The following is a 20,621-nucleotide window of genomic DNA, read 5'->3' on the forward strand; positions in this document are numbered from 1 at the left end:
AATTTGTGTCTCTGTAGGATTGTCAGAGGTATTCGATGTATTAGTTAATCCAAGAGGTAAGACCTTCCGCAAGCATTTTTCTTGACAATTCTCTCCCCATGAAACTATCTCCCCTGATTCCCAATTAATAATAGGGTTGTGTCTCCTCAGCCAGGAGTACCCCAGAACTATGGGAATAGACGGAGAAGAAATGAGCATCAAGGATATATCCTCTTTATGCAGGATGCCAACAGTCAAGTTAATCGGTATGGTCTCATGAAAAATAACAGGCTCAAGTAACGGTCTACCATCGATGGCCTCAACAGCCAGAGGTGTCTCTTTTAACTGGGATGGAATAGCATGCTTGGCAGCAAAACCCTGATCTATAAAGCTCTCAGCAGCTCCAGAATCGATTAGTGCCATAGTCTTAACTACTCCCTTCTCCCACTTTAAAGAAACGGGTAACACAAGCCTGAGCTCCTTGTAGTTGTGAATAGAGGACAAAGTAGAAACACCCAAGGCCTGTCCTCTAGAGGAACTTAGGTGCGAGCGTTTCCCGAACGATTGGGACAATTAAGGCGTAAATGACCCCTGACTCCACAATACATACATAAACCCTCCCTTCTCCTGTACTGTCTCTCCCTTTCAGTGAGATGAGTACTGCCTATCTGCATAGGTTCAGTCTTCGAACTCAGAGATTTGAAAGGTAGGCGCTAGTTTAAAGGAGGGTCTACGGGTCCTATCTCGAGTGTTCTGCCTCTCTCTTAAGCGTTCATCAATACGAGATATAAAAGAAATTAAATCCTCCAAATTTTCAGGGAGTTCTCTAGTAGCGACCTCGTCAAGAATTACATCTGATAACCCATTCAGAAACACATCTATATAAGCCTGTTCGTTCCACTTAACTTCTGCCGCCAAGGATCTGAACTCTAGTGCATAATCCACAAGTGTTCGATTGTCCTGTTTAAGGCGCAACATTAATCTAGCTGCATTGACCTTTCTGCCAGGAGGGTCAAAAGTTCTTCTAAACGCAGCTACAAAGGCATTATAATTATAGACGATTGGATTATCATTCTCCCATAAAGGATTGGCCCATCTCAAAGCTTTTTCAATGAGCAGAGTAATAATAAATCCAACCTTTGCTCTATCTGTAGGATAAGAGCGGGGTTGTAGTTCGAAATGGATGCTAATCTGGTTTAGAAAGCCACGACACTTCTCCGGTGACCCGCCATAACGTACTGGTGGGGTAATACGGGAAGAAGCACCTACAGTGGCTACCTCTAGACCTGAGACTGCAGGAGAGATAGAAGGAGTACGTGTCTCCTCAGGTGGATTACTAGCACGAGACAAAAGTGCCTGTAGTGCCAAAGCCATCTGATCCATCCTATGTTCCATGGCGTCAAACCTGGGATCCGAAGAACCAAGCTGACTGTTTGTACCTGCAGGATCCATTGGCCCTGTCGTAATGTCAGGATCGGGACAGGGATCCAACACGCAGAGTACAAAGAGTGGAAAGGTACGTATACCGGGCCTTAGAATGGCCGGACTAACGTACCGAGAGTAAAGAATAGTCAGAGGCAAGCCGAGGTCGAGGGAACGAGAAGACAGATAAGCGAGAGACAAGCCGGGTCAAGGGATAACAGAGAAACAGGGTAGTACAACGAGCCGAGTCAAAACCAAAAGAGCAAACTAGAATACCAGAGCACTGAGTGACTAGACAAGCTAGAACCACGACAGGGCAATGAGCTGAAGTAAGGAGTAAGCTTAAATACCCTGGTTCTGGATGGAAATCACGCCTCTGAAAAGTACCGATTGGATATCGGACACTTGAGTGACAGATTGCTCGTGCTAGCGTCATGACGTCACGTATTGAGCGTCCTGCTAGAAAAGGACGTGGATTCCTCGCGGCCGGTGTTTAAGTGACTGGATGAACCGCGAGGAACGGAGGAGACAGCTCGCCTGGACGGATACACCACCAAGTCTCTACCTCCCTTAGAGGTAGAGGCCTCAGGTACCCTGACAGTTTCCAACCCTGGCAAAACATTTTCAGACGACTTTAGTTGTCTTGTCTTCTTTTCTTTATCCTGCCCCTTTTACGAGAAGATTAAGAATTGTTTGTGTTTAGAAGTGGTTTAGGATTGGTAGAGACTTAAGAACTCAAGATAGCATAGATTGTTACTCCCATGAGAGTGATAGGAGTTAGTCAACAACATCTCTATCAGCAGAAATAGAACAAGATGGCACTGTAGTCTAATTCGAGTGCAAGTGCTCAATAAGAAATAATAATAAATGGTGCGCAAAACATTAAAACAGTCTACGCACGTATCACAATCTATAACGTATCATAAAAATAGAAACAATGTGTGTAAGTGATCACTAAAATACCCTGATTATAAAAATAATCAGTGATCCACACACAAGGGGTACAGCCCCTCGTGTGTGTGTGGGATCTAAATAACTCACCACCAGCCAAGTTTCCAAACTTAACCAAGTTTCCAAACTTTATTCAAACTTAAATTCCACTCTGTAGTACACAAGGGAAAGCAGTTTGGAATATGCAGCTCAGTACTCAGTCCTCTCAGAAGTCCACAGCCACTAGAGGTGCTTTCTGGTTGCTAACAGACTTTTGGTCGCCTAACTGATGCTGGATGTCAGGGACTTGGGCACTGGAATCGTGCAAGTGACTAAAGGGCCGGACTGGGGATACAAAGCAGCCCTGGAATAACAATCTATGCCAGCCCCATAAGTCATTGCGCCATATATTGTCGCATGTAATATGTAAGGCTATGTCTTGACACCCTAGATGATTAAATATATATATATATATATATATATATATTATATTTCTGTTTCCAATATAAAATATTGGTCCTTTCAGAGTAAAATTTGTAATTAAAATTTGTAATTATACAGTAAGCATACTCACATGCAGACACAGACAATCTCACTGTACACAGTACAGAGTGTGCAAGGGAGCTGTGCAGAGAGAACACGGTAAATACACAGCTCCCTCGTCACCCACACCCTTTACTCACAGGGCAGCAACCGTTATATCTGGGCAGGATTGGCAGGTACCAAAGCCCCAGAGCGTTGGATAATTTATATGTCTACCTCCACCTTAGGCATGGGCATTTGTGGAACAGTACAACAAAGAGATAGGGCTGCTCATATTTAACAGAGTATAAGTCCCAAATAAAGTGTCACTGGAGCTCTTTTAAATGTGAGTGAATTACCATCATTTTAATATATCTAACTTTGGATTTGACTTATTACACTATTGGTTGCCCTTTTATCTATCTCCTTCTTGTCTCCATATATCCACAAACACTCTGATTTATCTTCTTCTGAAGAAGAGTCTCCCCAAGGACCTCTGATCTTCCCCTGCTGCTCCAGTAACACTTTATTTGGGACTTATACTCTGTTAAATAGGTGCAGCCGTATCTCTTTTTTTTGTATTGTTCTTCTCTGATTTGTTGAAGGGTTTAGAGGGATTCCCTTTGCTAGGGTTGCTGCCTGTTCATAAATTGTTTGTTGATAAGCGCTGACCTACTGTTGAAATGGTCATTTGTGAGCCTGTGTCACAATACATTGTCTGGTTATTTATGAAATTGATAAGAAAAATGTCAGAATTTAGTTAGAGAAAAAGCCAACACTTCTTTTGTTGGAAATAATGCATAAAGCAAAAATGAATGTAACATTCTGGAAACTAATGCCTAGTAATATTTTAACAAACGTACCTTCCCATAGCAGATGCTGTGTGAAAAGTAAATAATTGTTTTACCACCAAGCTATACGGATTGACCTTACCTGACTTAAAAACTGCTTCCATATGTGAAAGGAAACACTTTTTTTTTTTACTTTAAATATTTTCATTTTTATATCTCTTGGAATGGGTATTTTTTAAAATAGTAAAAGGCGTATGTAAAAAAATAAATAAAAAAAAATCTTTGAAATTATATAGCCCGGTGTTTGACTGTCTTTCGGGGGTAGACATAGAAAATTATAAACTGTCACAGTCATTATGTAAATAATATGTTTTGTTACTTTATGTATATATTTCTTTTATTATGGTGTTACTGTTTTAGCGGGGTGTTCTCCAGCTAGGGCCTTATTAGCAGTAATCTTCTGCCAGTTATATGGAAGATTTCTTGATGAAAGAACAGATAAGGGTAATTATTCATCTTACTATTAACTTGTATTGTATTATATTGTAAATAGTTGGCTCTCATATTGCAGTGTATTGCAACACAAAATATCTGAAAGTAATCTTACCTACACCAGCACCCCATTGCGTTACCTTTATCTGGAGATTCTGCCATTCTGTCTGGTTTATGCAGAGATACTTTCTATGGCCTCAGCCCTTTTTTCCCTATTTTATTTTAGAGGAACTGTCAGTCTGGCACTTCAGGTGACTGCTTGTAATATATATTTTTATGAATGAAAAGTAGTCTGTTGGTGAGTTTACAAGTGTGCACACTGCTTTATGGAATCATACAGCTAACTATGATTGCTATACAAATCGCATAAACTTCTGTGCATTTGTGCCGGAGGGACTTGGCATCCACAGTACACCTTGTGTTGTTATTTAACACAAAAACACATACACATAGGTGAGGGAATGGGATGTCCGCTTGATTTATTTTCCTTGATTTTTAACTCTTCATCTCGCTTAAAGGAATACCATAATGTTATGAATAGAAATCTGTGTAATAGTGTTTCTTTACCTAGTACTATTAGTTGTGGCCCTCCCCCCGGTTTTAGTACTGAAAGGATTAATATCAAACTTTACTTAACTTGTTTCCTGCTCACCTCTCCTCCATAGTCGCTGTCACAAAGGAGGCAGGGCAGGGCCTCCTCCAGTGGGATCCAATTCAGTGCTCCTTATAGAGGTGCATTGAGGACCTAATTCGCATGCACCGCACGCGCATTCAAACTTACCCATAGGAAAACATTGAATCAATGATTTCCTATGGGGCTTCTGCATCACATGACTGCATGTAGCTATCAATATAACCGCTACTAGAGGTGGAGTTAACCCTACAATGTAAACATAGTTTCTAAAAAAAAAAAAAAAAAATGCAGTGTTTTACATTGCCTGACTATAGTGTTCCTTTAAGTCAATATGTCAGCTCACTTGGATTTTCGAAGGAGAAAGCTGGCACTAAATGAACCCTTACATTGAACTTTATACTATAAAGGTATATATGAAGACATACTTCTGTACCTTTTCTAGTACCATTGGGGGTCTTGCTGACTTTTTTTTTTTTTAGTTCGCTACTTTTACAGCTAGATAGTAAATTATGCATTTTCTGGTATTTCATTTGCAAACATCATGCATATAGGCAATGCAAAATACAGTTGTAATTTGGTGTTAAAATATAAATTACTTTACTCTATATGCAGTTTAATTTTTCAGAATCAATCAGAAAAAATATCAGAATTTGCCTTTAGTGAATTCTCAAATTGCTGATTTTGGTCAAATTAATATTTTCTTCATTATATATTCCTATTTTCTGGGCAAAGGAAATTGTTAACTGAAGCAAGTCATAATTGTTGTTGTTTTTTTTTTTTAACTGCTTGACTTGACTTTAACCCCTTAAGGACCAAACTTCTGGAATAAAAGGGAATCATGACGTGTCACACACGTCATGTGTCCTTAAGGGGTTAAAGGCAACTTAACATCAATCAAACATTGAGTGGTTGGTTTCTTGTTATGCAGAACAACACGGTTCACCTCTTCACAACCATATCTATAGATAACCAGTGGCAGTAACAATCTATACATCTATATATATGCATTTATAACATGGGGGGGGGGGGGAATGGCATGGGAGGAAAACGTTTAATGTTTGTTTTTTTAAAGTATCGTGTTGGTAAGCTGTTGCCTTGGTGAAGAATAGCTGCACAAAATATTTAGTAGTGAAGTTCCCCTGGAATCTAACTGGACCCTGTCAATTGCTCTTACCTCCACAAAATAAGCAATAGAGGACTGCGGAATTCCCTACCCAAGACGAATGTAAATAAATTAAACCTATGTAGAAACACTAAACGAAATGAAAAGAGAAAACATTTCATATAGACTAGAAGCACTTTTAATGGATTAATGCATTATGTTTTCATTGGCCGTTCTCTTATAAAATAATGCACACGTACATTTTATATAAAAAGAAAGCTCTGCACTCACCCTACTATATAGCTTAATGTGCATGTTGCCAATCAAACACCATATATATCCTGATACCAAGCAGGGTGCACGCACTGATTTTTAAGTTGTTTGTTCTACAAGCAGTTATCAAATCACATCAAACAGGGTTATTCACGAAAGTGTGAATTCAAAGTGAATTTCACATTTAAGATTAAAATAGCCGAACTGAAAAAAATTCTCCAAATCAGCCATGCTTAGAGTTTTTCTATTTTGTCCTTAAGTTTTAATGTACTTTGATTTCACTTTGCAGAATTCCTGGGAATTCTTAAGTTGGTAAATAAACCTAAATATTTAATCTTTACTCAGATGTTTATCAAGATTCAAATGTGAAATTAGATGTTGATGTGATTTAAAAAATCAAAGCTCCGTGCTTTGTATCTTGATATATTATCAAGATATGTAGATAAGAATTTAATGCTAGCCTAACACAAGAATTTTTAAGGAATTGGATTGCCTGCTTGAACATGGGGTGTACTGAGGGATCATCAGGGATACTAAAAAGGGATTATATTCTTTGTAATGCTCTGCGCTGTAAGGGGTTCCCTATGCCATCGACACAGGCAAAGCATCATGGGAGGTGTAGTTCAAAACATCTGGAGTGCCTAAGGTTGCTTATCCCTGTCCTGTGCTGTTGTCAGCTAGGGAATCCTTATGTTGTGTGAGCAAGTGGACAGCACCAGTTCCTAGAGATCTGCACATACCCAATATGATTACAAAGTTTGATTTAAAAAATATTCAACAATTTATACTTTTATTTTTAGAGTATTATGCATAAATATACACATCTAAACACGTATATTGATATACAGGTATTGTATCAATATTAACTTGTGTATATGTTACAAGCATTAAATTGTAGAGATTAAAAATCCGAATTGCATTATCTTACATCACACATCAGACAAACAAAGACATCACGTACAGCCAGCGCACACAACACACACATTACATACAGCAAACACATACACACATTACATGCAGCCAGCACACACACAACAAACACAATGACAAACGAGAGAGACAACACTCACAGAACTCCCATAATAATTCCATAAATCCCCGTATTCTAACTATAGCAAAGTTAGACAACATATCCAGATCAGCAATTTTTGCCTCCATTTTTCCATTCAGGTTTAATTTATAAAAAAAAAAAGATACATAGTTTAGCAAAATAGCCCTGTCAATATCCAGGGTTCTAGACAGGGCCCCCAGTCTTTGTAATTGGTATTATTTTGTGTCAGGAAAAGTTGAATGTCATTACGGACAAGTAGGTGAGACTACCACTTTAGTCCCTTGGACAAGTAGATTCTTAACAAAAAAAAGTTAGGTGAAGTGCTTTAGGGGAGAACTTCATGTCCTCCTTGGTTAATTTTATAAAAGTGCCAGTTTCAAAGCCGAGCTGCAGTTGTAATAATTGCCTTAGAGCAGTGGTTTCCAACCCAGTCCTCAAGGCACGCCTACCATGTCCAGGATTTAGGGATTACCCAGTTGTGTCAAGGTGTTTTTTCTTATTTTCTAACACATTAGACACAATTCGGTAACCCTAAATCCTGGATATGGAAGGTGCTCCTTGAAGACTAGTTTGGAAACCACTGCCTTAGAGTGTGTCTCATAGAGAAGCATTATTTTCAGTGCTTGTTTATGATAAACATTGTTGTCAGATAGCAAAGATTGCTGCAAATGCAACATGTGCTTAGTGACAGTGAAGAGGGAAAGAGGTAATAAAAGGCTAAAGGGTATTTAAGAGGAACAAAATTCCCCAAATATGTTCTGCCACTGGTCATGGGTGAGGCAACTGGGTGGAGGCTCAAGCTAAGGCCTAATTGCCCTTTAAATTTGAACTGCTTGTCTATTTAAAGGAACACTATAATGACAGGAATACAAACATGTATTCCTGTCACTATAGCTGTAATATAACTATGTAGCCCCTCGGTCCCCCCTGTCTCTAATGTAAAAGGTGAGTTTAATCAACCTGCGTGGTGCTGACTCCGCCACTGATCCACCTCCTTGGCTGAAATCATCAATATTGATGATCTCATCCAATCAGTTTCCTATGGAAAAGCGTTGGGAGGCTTTTGCGTATACGTGGAAAAACACCGCACTGGACAATCAGCACTGACCAGGAAGCACGTCTAGTGGTCCTCTAAATGACATCCACTGGAGGTGCCCCCAGGCATTAATTTAAACACAAAATTTTCTCTGGAAAAGCAGTGTTTACATTTAAATGCTTGCAGGGACATACTATGGGCACCATAATAACTCCATAAGCTGTAGTTGTTCTGGTGACTATTGTATCCCTTTAATATTGTACTAAATTTCATGGCATGATATGTAAATGTCCCATAAATATATGTGTACAGTAAAATGTTTCACTTTATCTTTTAGATATTGCTATGAGAGATTTATACATTTTTTTTAAATAATAAAAATTATAATAATGCATTTTTAAAATTTTTTTTTTTACTAGGACATCGTTTGTCGGGCATCTTGCTGGTATATTGATTGGGCTGTTATATACTCATGGACCTCTGAAGCAGATACTGACAACTATAGGTAATTGGTCCACTGTACATATTGTATGATTGAAAACCAGCCTTTTCCTACTGCAAACTAGTGATCATATGAAAATGTTCAATGGTGCCCTAGTACTAATATTTTAAACCGGTGCACATACATTAGAAAATATTGAGATGTACAGAGTCACTGGTAAGTGATAGAAGCCGTACCAATATTGCATAACTAGTATCGCAAGTGCCTTGAAAAATATTGTTAAGCATGAGAGGATAGTTGTCTACCCAATATTACATACACTGAACAAAATTATAAACACAACACATTTGTTTTTGCCCCCATTTTTCATAAGCTGAACTAGAAGATCTAAGACTTTTTCTATGTACACTGTAACGGAGCTCCGTGTACCCCGACCGAGTACCCTCCGTTGATGGATGCTCCTAGCGCTCTCAGAGGACTCCAAGCACTGCAGACGACACCACAACCACCGCAGGCTCCACAACCGCCGTAGTTTAACTGGAGCCGCGCCGTCTTCCGTTCACCCTGGAATGAACCTTCAGCATTCAGGAACGTGTGGGGAAGACCTCTCCTCCAGGAGAGCGTATCTGGAACAAGCTCTTAAAAGAGCTAAGTGATTAAGAGCTCAGGGGAATATGCAGAGCATAGCAATCCCCAGTGTGATATAGCAGTTCCCTCCAATAACGAGACACGGCTACGTATTGAGGGTCAGAAGAGGTCTGAGGACTGGAACACCCAGCCTGCTTTTTATTAGGATAAGGTACACACAGGACACTCCCAGGGGGAGGATGAAATTAACCAATAACAGCATAGTACAGCCCACAGGTTCCCTCCCCTCAGATAAACAGTTAAACCAATTATTACATACAATAAAAATACAGTTTTCACATACACACTGTAACTTTAAAACCATACATTCAATTTCAATAAAAGTTGCATATTCAGACTCAGCATACATCAAACATAAACACTTCCAAAAATCAGCCAAATCCCTCCAGTGGATCAAAAGTTAGCTGGAAGTCCTTTATGACCGACCGCAAGCACAATTTCCTGCCCAAAACAGTTCCATAGATTTGGCCTGTGCGGTCGGTCAATTTCATGCGAAAAAACGACTAAGTCCCATTTCGAACGGGACTTAGTCTCTGGAGCTGCAAGTTCAGTATGGGAGAAGGTAAGGGTCAGCGGTGTTCGGCAGAATGTGTAGCCGATTTTAGTTCCACAGAATCTTTAGCATACACCGCTGACCGCATTCGAGGAAACCAAGATGGCCGCCGCCACGTGCAATTGACCGGCAGTAACCTCACAGCCTGGGAGGTAAATTGCCTGCACACTTTAACTTCTGGGTGGTCTGCCTGTGTGGTACTTGGTTCAGTAAGCCCTATTTACTGAACCAAGTGGGAGAAAGCCAGGGGCAAGTTATTTTACCGGTCTGGGGACATAGTCTTAAAGGGGCATTGTTCAGCAAAGTCACAATATGTCCCCAGACGGTTCTTAAAGGGCCATACACACCCAATTAAAGTTAATACATTTTCAGGGGCACAATCTTCCAGGGGCCATAGTCATGAGGCAGGAGGCTGGCAAACATGCTTCTCCACAATCCAGGGAAGCAGGGCACTTTCTCATTTAAAGGGCCAGTTACAAATAGCGATTTGTAACACATCTCCCCTTTGGGGGGAAGACTAACCAGGCACCTGACCTTCTGTCGGTCAGTGCCTCCGTTAGTCGATCCACCAACCCACAATAACCAAATGCCAGAGTAGCCCACCCACAACAAACAGGTACAAGGGTGACCCACCCACAAGACACAATTACTGCACCTGGGTATTTTGCTGTGGTGATGTGGTAACATGCTGTGGGGACTTGTGGGAGGGCAGAGGCCAGCGGCGCTCTGCCCTGATGCCAGCTCTTCTGCTGGGGTAGCCTGCAGGACATCAGGCTCTGGACCAGGGACAAAGGTAGGGCAGAGGCCGACTGCACTCTGCCCAGATGCCAGCTCTTCTGCTGGGGTAGCCTGCAGGACATCAGGCTCTGGACCAGGGACAAAGGTAGGGCAGAGGCCGACTGCACTCTGCCCAGATGCCAGCTCTTCTGCTGGGGTAGCCTGCAGGACATCAGGCTCTGGACCAGGGACAAAGGTAGGGCAGAGGCCGACTGCACTCTGCCCAGATGCCAGCTCTTCCACTGGGGTAGCCTGCAGGACATCAGGCTCTGGATCAGGGACAAAGGTAGGGCAGAGGCCGACTGCACTCTGCCCAGATGCCAGCTCTTCCACTGGGGTAGCCTGCAGGACATCAGGCTCTGGATCAGGGACAAAGGTAGGGCAGAGGCCGACTGCACTCTGCCCAGCTGCCAGCTCGTCTGCTGGGGTACTGAGACCATAGTCCGGCTCAGTAGCCAAGGGAACATGGACGTCAGTAGGGGTTAACATCGCCTCTGTTAACCCTGGTGCCACGCTAGGAGTTAGCGGGGGAGGGGAATTTGTACTTACCCCCTCCTCCGGTTGTCCTGGTGAGAGCAGTTGGGGATCTGGACAGGTTGTCCAGCATCCCTGTAGGTCAGGCACAGAGACCACGGTCCCATCTGCGCCGTCTGGGGGATTGGTGTCTCCCCTTGTTAGGGTAAGCTGCCGCTGGGGAGAGGGGGTGCTGTGCTCCTTTCCCGGAAACACAGGCTGCCGCTGGAGAGGGAGACCGCCTGTCTCCACTCCCGTAACATTGTCCTGTTGCTGTAGAGAGGGACCAACTGTCTCTGCTCTCTGTAGGACACACTGCTGCTGGGGGGGAAGGTCGGCACCTTCGGCCCCCTGGGGTACACACTGCCGCTGGAGAGGGAGACCGCCTGTCTCCACTCCCTTACCATTGTCCTGTTGCTGTAGAGAGGGACCAACTGTCTCTGCTCTCTGTAGGACACACTGCTGCTGGGGGGGAAGGACGGCACCTTCGGCCCCCTGGGGTACACACTGCTGCTGGAGAGGGAGACCGCCTGTCTCCACTCCCTTACCATGGTCCTGTTGCTGTAGAGAGGGACCAACTGTCTCTGCTCTCTGTAGGACACACTGCCGCTGGGGGGGAAGGACGGCCCCTTCGGCCCCCTGTAACTCACGCTGTTGTTGGGGCGCAGGGACGGAATACTTTGCCCTCACTGCCCGATATTCTGCTTCCATCTGCAGATACTCCGCCAGTTCTCTCCTCACTCTTGGTACAAGTTCCTCTGTTAGGAGGGGCCCGTAGACAGCCAACCGCCGCTTCAGCATAGCGTCAAACTGTACGTGACTATACCAATAGTCCAGTTTTGCTGGGTGTTCCCAGGATGCTGTTCCTCGCCCTAGGGAAGCCATCCTGTTGTAGCCAGGGACGCTGCCCAATGGCTAGCGTTGCCCTCAATTGTAACTCCAAACGTTACCAGTGTCTCTGAGCTGCTTCTCCTCGCACTAGGACGCCATCCCACCGCTGCCACCAATGTAACGGAGCTCCGTGTACCCCGACCGAGTACCCTCCGTTGATGGATGCTCCTAGCGCTCTCAGAGGACTCCAAGCACTGCAGACGACACCACAACCACCGCAGGCTCCACAACCGCCGTAGTTTAACTGGAGCCGCGCCGTCTTCCGTTCACCCTGGAATGAACCTTCAGCATTCAGGAACGTGTGGGGAAGACCTCTCCTCCAGGAGAGCGTATCTGGAACAAGCTCTTAAAAGAGCTAAGTGATTAAGAGCTCAGGGGAATATGCAGAGCATAGCAATCCCCAGTGTGATATAGCAGTTCCCTCCAATAACGAGACACGGCTACGTATTGAGGGTCAGAAGAGGTCTGAGGACTGGAACACCCAGCCTGCTTTTTATTAGGATAAGGTACACACAGGACACTCCCAGGGGGAGGATGAAATTAACCAATAACAGCATAGTACAGCCCACAGGTTCCCTCCCCTCAGATAAACAGTTAAACCAATTATTACATACAATAAAAATACAGTTTTCACATACACACTGTAACTTTAAAACCATACATTCAATTTCAATAAAAGTTGCATATTCAGACTCAGCATACATCAAACATAAACACTTCCAAAAATCAGCCAAATCCCTCCAGTGGATCAAAAGTTAGCTGGAAGTCCTTTATGACCGACCGCAAGCACAATTTCCTGCCCAAAACAGTTCCATAGATTTGGCCTGTGCGGTCGGTCAATTTCATGCGAAAAAACGACTAAGTCCCATTTCGAACGGGACTTAGTCTCTGGAGCTGCAAGTTCAGTATGGGAGAAGGTAAGGGTCAGCGGTGTTCGGCAGAATGTGTAGCCGATTTTAGTTCCACAGAATCTTTAGCATACACCGCTGACCGCATTCGAGGAAACCAAGATGGCCGCCGCCACGTGCAATTGACCGGCAGTAACCTCACAGCCTGGGAGGTAAATTGCCTGCACACTTTAACTTCTGGGTGGTCTGCCTGTGTGGTACTTGGTTCAGTAAGCCCTATTTACTGAACCAAGTGGGAGAAAGCCAGGGGCAAGTTATTTTACCGGTCTGGGGACATAGTCTTAAAGGGGCATTGTTCAGCAAAGTCACAATATGTCCCCAGACGGTTCTTAAAGGGCCATACACACCCAATTAAAGTTAATACATTTTCAGGGGCACAATCTTCCAGGGGCCATAGTCATGAGGCAGGAGGCTGGCAAACATGCTTCTCCACAATCCAGGGAAGCAGGGCACTTTCTCATTTAAAGGGCCAGTTACAAATAGTGATTTGTAACATACACAAAAGGCCTCTTTCTCTCATATATTGTTCACAAGTCTGCCTAAATCTGTTTTAGTGAGAACTTCTCCTTTGCAGAAATAATCCACCCACCTCACATATCAAGATGCTGATTAGACAGCATGATTATTGCACAGGTGTGCCTTAGGCTGGCCCCAATAAAAAGTCACTCTAAAATGTGCAGTTTAACTGTATGGAAGGGGGGGGGGGGGAGGGGGGGAGAATTCCAAAAACCAGTCAGTATCTGGTATGACCACCATTTGCCTCACGCAACACATCTCCTTCGCATACAGTAGATCAGGTTGTTGATTGTGGCCTGTGGAATGTTGGTCCACTCCTCTTCAATGGCTGTGAGAGGTTGCTGGATATTGGCAGGACCTGGAACTCTGTCGTATACGCCGATCCAGAGCATCTCAAACATGCTCAATGGGTGACATGTCCGGATAGTATACTGGCCATGCAAGAACTGGGATCTTTTCAGCTTCCAGGAATTGTGTACAGATCCTTGTAACATGGGGCTGTGCATTATCATGCTGCAACATGAGGTAATGGGCCTCAGGATCTCGTCACGGTATCTCTGTGCATTTAAAATGCCATCAATAAAATTGTCCATAACCCCATCGCCACCATGGGCCACTCGATCCATTACGTAGACATCAGCAAACCACTCACCCACACAACGCCATACATGCTGTCTGCCATCTAGGTACAGTGAAAGCCGAGATTCATCCATGAAGAGAACACCTCTTCAAAGTGCCAGACGCCATCAAATGTGAGCATTTGCCCACACATGTATGTTACGCTGACGAACTGAAGTCAGGTCGAGAACCCTATGAGGACAACGAGCATGCAGATAAGCTTCCATGAGATGGTTTCTGACCGTTTGTGCAGACATTTTTTGGTTATGCAAACAGCATCTGTCCAGGTGGCTGGTCTCAGGCGATCTTGGAGGTGAAGATGCTGGATGTGGAGGTCCTTGGCTGGTGTGGTTACACGTGGTCTGCAGTTGTGAGGCCGGTTGGATGTACTGCTCTGAAACGCCTTTTGAAGAGGGTATGGTTCTGGGCTGGAGAGCGTTACTTATTATAGTGAGGATCCAACCAGATCCAAAGATCCAAACCTCTATAGGAAACCGTGCAGATATCCACAATCCATTAACAGGGAATACCGAGCCCGTGGCACTAATTGTTATATTGGGTGTGTTTTTTTGGTTTTTTTTTGTTCCACAACCTTTCCTTTAGACCAGGCCTGCACAACCAGCTGCCCCCCAGATGTTTTTCAACTACAACGCCCATGATTCATGAATAAAACTAAAAATTTAATGTAGGTTTATATAGATCATGTAGAGAATTTCAATAAAATATTTAAAAGTCACAGAACAAGCCTTGTTTACTTGTATTGTTCTAAGAAAGCAGTTCCAAAGCAGTGGTGAGGGGAGGGGGTGCTTCTTTAAAATGTGTCTCTGCATACATCAGTTCATATTCTGGCACCATATTTTATATTACCAGGTCGGTGATGAGATCATAAGATCACCACAAGCGACACATAGCAGGACATGCACGATTTGTCCATTGAGCCATCCAAATACTTCTATGTTGTGAGAAGTGAGAAGAGCTGTCTGTCTGCTCATGCCTTGCACGTGTGCAAGTGTGTCTGCTTGACTTGCCGGTGTTGTGCTGCAAGTGCACAGGTAGCTCTGTTCCATTCCCAGCTCAGAGCAGAGGACTATGGGAGTTTTGGAAAATGTAGTCGTCATGTTATAATGAATATGGGGTTTCTACTGCCACTCTTTTGTATTGCTAAAAACGCTAAACACGGGGGCGGGGCCTGACTGCCAAGATGGCCGGACGTGTTCCATGAGGGCTCCCATGCCATCGAGCACAAATCTAGATATCCAAAACAATCCAAGCATGCCAGCAGCTCAAAATGCCCAGGAACAGGTGCAGGACCTCTCAGGGCACACAGCGACACCTGTCCCACGTCGACAGGCCACTGGAGCACCTTTACCGGCCATGCGGCCTACACCGGAGCGGAGCCTGGGGCGAGGGGGAGGCGGCCGATCCCCCAGCACAGGTCCTGCTCACACGTCCCACTCGGAGGTTGCCCTGCTGCCCCCCCCTCTGGACCGGCGGGGGATATCCCGGTCCTCGCTGGGGACGACTACCCCCACAACGCGACTCCACAAAGCGACTAAACTCACACAAGCACGGGAACACAGGGGCGCGGACAAGATGGCGGCAAAAAACGCTCTCCTTACACCGCCCAAGTGCACCCTAACGTTCTTCTACCGGCTCCGCAACAATCTTTGGCTCCACACAAAAGGTCGGCACCTTAAACGAGCGATGCAGAGTGTAGCGGCGTGGATCCGCCCAGCTACCCGGCGCCTCCTGTGTAATGGCCCATCCAGAGCCCCCAGACAGCGCCCTCCTCAGAGCACATCACAGCGGGAAACGCTAACAGGCCTCCCAAGCATCGGCCGTCGCCCTCCTGAGCACCAGGAGGGAACCAAGCCTGCACATCTAACCTACCACTCGGCAACGCCGGATTCCTCCGGCCAAAGAGGCAAAACCCAGCGCCCACACCCTCGAGCAAAGGACCGCAAGGCTTACCAGACAGCAACACAGCCTCCAACTGGCGACGGACTCGAGCGGAATACCCCTCCAAGACATACTGGCGGCGACCTCCTGCAGCTGCACCAACACCGCAAATACCTGCGGCCCACCTGTCAAGCCTCCAGGGTAGGCGTCGGCTGACTGAGATATTAGGCACCAGGAGTGGACTGTACTCTTGAAGGGACAATACAGGGCCCCACAGTACTCCCAGGATCCCTAAGTGAAACTACCTGTTTGATTTATTTTGTTTCTCTGTTGGCACCACGCGATACTAGCCTATAACACAAAGATATGTCAGTATTGGCTGTAACTACATTGCCCTATAGCATAGTACTTTCAATCAGCATACTCACCTTCATACTACCTAGCCTATCGCTTAAGGGTCTGGGGACACATGTTATTTTCAGAAAGCATACCACTGTCCAGATAGACATATTAGCCTACTATGCTTCACTATTGCTAACCCCCAGGTCAAGACTCTTAACGGACCCTCCTGCAAAATGTTAGGTGCTATAACTGTTAGGTGCTATAACGCATGATCCACCTTGTCTACACAGCCTGTGCTCTATGTCACTCGACCACACTCACCTTACTCAACTGATATACTCCTGTCTGCCACATTTATACGTCTCACTAGTCTTCACCTCCTTCAGACAGGATAATCTTGCACACAGTAGGATCTCGTCTCACGGTTACACAAATTTAAGTTTGTTAGTCTACATAGCTTGTATAATCTCTGAACGCACAACTATCACTTAGACATGCTAACATAGAACGGAAACGCTACTGTAGCTTACTACTATATCCCTAGCCTGCTATCTCTCTTAAATATATAAAATGTGCTGTTTTATTTGCCATGACAATGTTTGCTGTTATGCTGCTTGTCACTGCTGTCGTGGCGTTACAAGCATTTCTGTTATTCAATGCACGTGAAAAATAAAGAATTAAAAAAAAACGCTAAACACAATTGAGGAAATTTAAATGAAAACTTAAGACTGAGAAGAATTTGTTATTACTGTTTAGTGCCAGAGCAGCCATTTAAAGCCAAGTCAGGATTAATTTTGACAGTGATAGCTATTTTGGCTTCACCAAGTGTTTTTTTTACTCTACATTTCAGTCTCAAACATCATTGCAGCTGGCAGGGCATATTTGGAAGTCAGGTACAAAAGTTAACTATTAATGCATTTTGAGATCACACATCATTGCATTGCTGCACATTCATATTAGCAGGATGCACCCAAAAATGCAAACACAAAGTATATCATTCCAATGAAATGTAAGACAAATGATGAGATAAGTCAGAGTCCATTTGTGGTCATAACCATTCTCTAGTTGCAGATAAGGCTGGATTTGACTTGCAGGTAGGCAGCTGCCTAGAGGTGCACGTCTACTAGGCGCAACTATGTTTTTCCTTTCTAAATATTTTTTGATCATAGATAAACTTTTTCGGGGAATTTATTAGGGGAGCCTGAGAATTCTGCGCTTACATGCTGGTGAGATTTAAATCCAATCCAATCCAATCCAAAGGCTTTTAAAACAAAGTACTTGCATAAGGAGTATAGTGCCCTTCGTTTCTCAACTGAAAGCACAAATCTATTCTTTTATATGACACATTGGCAGGCTTAATGTCTTACTTATGTAAGTTTAATGATGTGTCTGTCATTTATCACACGGTATTTTGTAAGTGATATTAATTTATTAAAGCTCAAGTAGTGAATTCAAAGTTTAACTGGTGGCACACTAGAGTGATTGGCATGATGTGCTATTCATAAAAGGATACAATAAAACCGAAAAAGACTTTATGGACATAATGATTTTAACTGCAGATAAATCATGTCTACGGGCAAGAGGATCTGCGGGGAGATTTTATTTCAATGTATGTGATGAGAGACATATGGTTCACAAAATTGCTCTTGCTTTCAAGATTGGATTGTGAACAAAGTATGTTGGTATATAGAAAAAGCTGAATTGTTCTTAACTGCTGAAACACCTCAATCCAAGTATCTCAACTTTTGTCTGTACTACCATGTTGCATACGATGACGTGAACATGTCAATTTCTGATACCAGTACAGAATGGACACCTCTGTGGGTAATGTTTTCCATCGGTTCTCTATTACTCAAATAGAATCTTTCTATGGGGTACTATTTTTCAGAAGGCAAAAACTAAATTCTTGTAATGAACGAACCCCAGGAATTGAACTTTTGGTACCAGCCAAAAGTTGTGAGATGAGCCTGGTCTGTTTATTGTTTTGGTCTCCCACAGATACTGGTAGTGTGGGTAAGCATTTCTTCACCTACAAACGATTTCCTACAAGCAATTTATGCAATATGTAGTCATAACGGGGGGCGTTGCTAGGGTCAAAAAACACCTGGGGCTTGAGCCACAAAAATAACCTCACAGATACACAGACAGATACACATACACACAAACACAGATGGGCAGACACAGACATGCACAAGCACGTGTGGGCACAGACACACAAATACGCAAACAGGCACTGACAGGTAAATATGGGCACAGACAGACACAGAGTTGTACACTCAGGCGCACACAGACAAGCAAACACTAGCATTTTTATATATGATAAAAAAGATGTCCCTGTACCTTGAAGGTTGGTTGAGGGTAAGGCAGGAGGACAGTCACTGTTTCAGCAGGGCTGGTGGCTGCAAACTTTCTTTAGGGAGGTTCTGCCCCATAAAGTGCAGTGCCGAAGTATGCTGTTGGCCCTGCACTTTATGGTCTCCAGTCTCCTGCCAGGCTGCTTTGTATATAGTTTATTTTTATATGTTTATGCTTGTTTTATATTGCCTTAATATAAACAGATGCAAATCTTCTATTACTAACACAGAAACAGTTAAATTTCATAATCCGTTTTTCCCTTGTTTAGCATCTCTACTCTCTAGCAATCCCTTACAAAGACCAACTTACTTCAACTCTTCCGGTAAGAATTGAGAATGCACTCTCATGGCTCGCTTCAGCACAGTCGGTATGGATGTTATTATTCAGTAAGCAAAAATTAAACAGAATATAAGGCAAATTGAGCCATCCTAGGAGAATGAGAACATGGAATGCTCAGTGCAAGATCTATGACAACATTAAAATTCCTCTTGCCTCCACCACATGCAATATTTCTCTACCCGCAAAAAAAACAATGACATGATAAAATGATGGTGTTCACAGAGGCTTGGAGTGATCTTTAGATCACGGAGTCTCTTGATGAAACACTATATGAGCAGGGGATGTCTTTAGAAGCTGGAGAACCTTTTTCCATTTAATACCGTAGGTTTGTTGAATCCCTTTACAGTCCAGGAGAGTAAATCAGATCATTACCTGTTTGTAAGCTATAAAAAAGTCAGTCGTCCTATGCCGAAGCGAGGTGAGGACATCCACAAATAACGTGAAATGTAGTAGTCATCACCCCTACCCAGTCCCAATCTAAGGATTTGCCTTTGGTAGGTGTAGGCAAGATAAATCTATCCAAAGAAGGCAACAAATAATGTACATTTTCAAAATTACAAAAACAGCCCACCAAAACACTGGTAGAAGGGCCAGATCAGAAGCAGAGGACACTTTGTAAGTGATCATTGAATAAAACTGTAGTATCAACTGGAAAGTATACTTACTATAGTATGTAACAAACTGCTAACTACAGTATGATCTGCAGCTGTTATTATTTAAAAGACGGCTAACGTCAACCAGACCACTTCATCTCAGTGGTCCTTGATGTTTAACCCTTCAAGGTAAAACATATCTGTTTTGCAGAAAAGTCAATGTTTACCGTGAAGGGTTAAACAAACCTCTAGTGTCTGTAATGCTGACAGCCACACTAGGCGATTCCAAGTGAAACATGGTCACATCATGTGGCAGCTCATAAGAAACTAACCCAAATCCCCATGCACATTTAAATAACTGGAGGTTTTTAGTACCACTCAAATGGCCATACAGTGTAAGCTCACCTGCCACACCAAAGCAAATCTCTTAGGTGACTCATATGCTAACAATTCACCCCCCATGTGCAAGCATGTAAAGCGTTCATTTCTGTAGTGCTTATGTGTGGATGTAATGCATTGTGTCTTGCATTGTCCACACACAGTTAATCCTCCACTATTCTCTATGGCAGCAACTGCAAAGTGTGTATAATAGGAAAGCGTTGCGCACATGCTGTTGTGAACCTTCAGCAGAATGTTGGATAGTCCATGTAGGTTGAATAACTGTAAAATATATATATATATATATATATATTATTTTTTTTAACAACTTCTGTTACTTTTCCGCATTACACTACTTCCAGGATTATCTTAATTTTATATATTGATAAATATTTTTCTAAAATGTAAGAGCACAGTATGATTGCTGTAATAAACTCTGGATTTATTGAGTGAAGGGAATAGCAAACATACAGAAACAACCTGATAAAGTAGAATTTGTTCTCTTATCGAGCAAAGGTATAAAATAATGGGAAAAAAATGATAAATATTGCACATAATTATCTCTTTTATTGTACCAACATATCTTGTCTGTTCAGATAGTAGAGGCATTTCTGATT

The 20,621-nt window shown here is 43.2% G+C and overlaps 1 protein-coding gene across 3 annotated transcripts in view; it reads left to right on the forward strand.

Moving 5' to 3' along the window:
* Positions 1-20,621, forward strand: part of RHBDD1 (rhomboid domain containing 1) — a 178,588-nt gene that overhangs the window by 123,086 nt on the left and 34,881 nt on the right. For all 3 annotated transcript variants that reach the window (XM_063441005.1, XM_063441008.1, XM_063441006.1), the window contains exons 4-5: positions 8,652-8,737; positions 18,963-19,016. In XM_063441005.1, coding sequence (XP_063297075.1) covers positions 8,652-8,737; positions 18,963-19,016 — 140 coding nt within the window. The remainder of the gene's footprint in view (positions 1-8,651; positions 8,738-18,962; positions 19,017-20,621) is intronic.

The sequence above is a fragment of the Pelobates fuscus genome, chromosome 2, assembly GCF_036172605.1.
Source record: "Pelobates fuscus isolate aPelFus1 chromosome 2, aPelFus1.pri, whole genome shotgun sequence".
Lineage (NCBI taxonomy): Eukaryota > Metazoa > Chordata > Amphibia > Anura > Pelobatidae > Pelobates > Pelobates fuscus.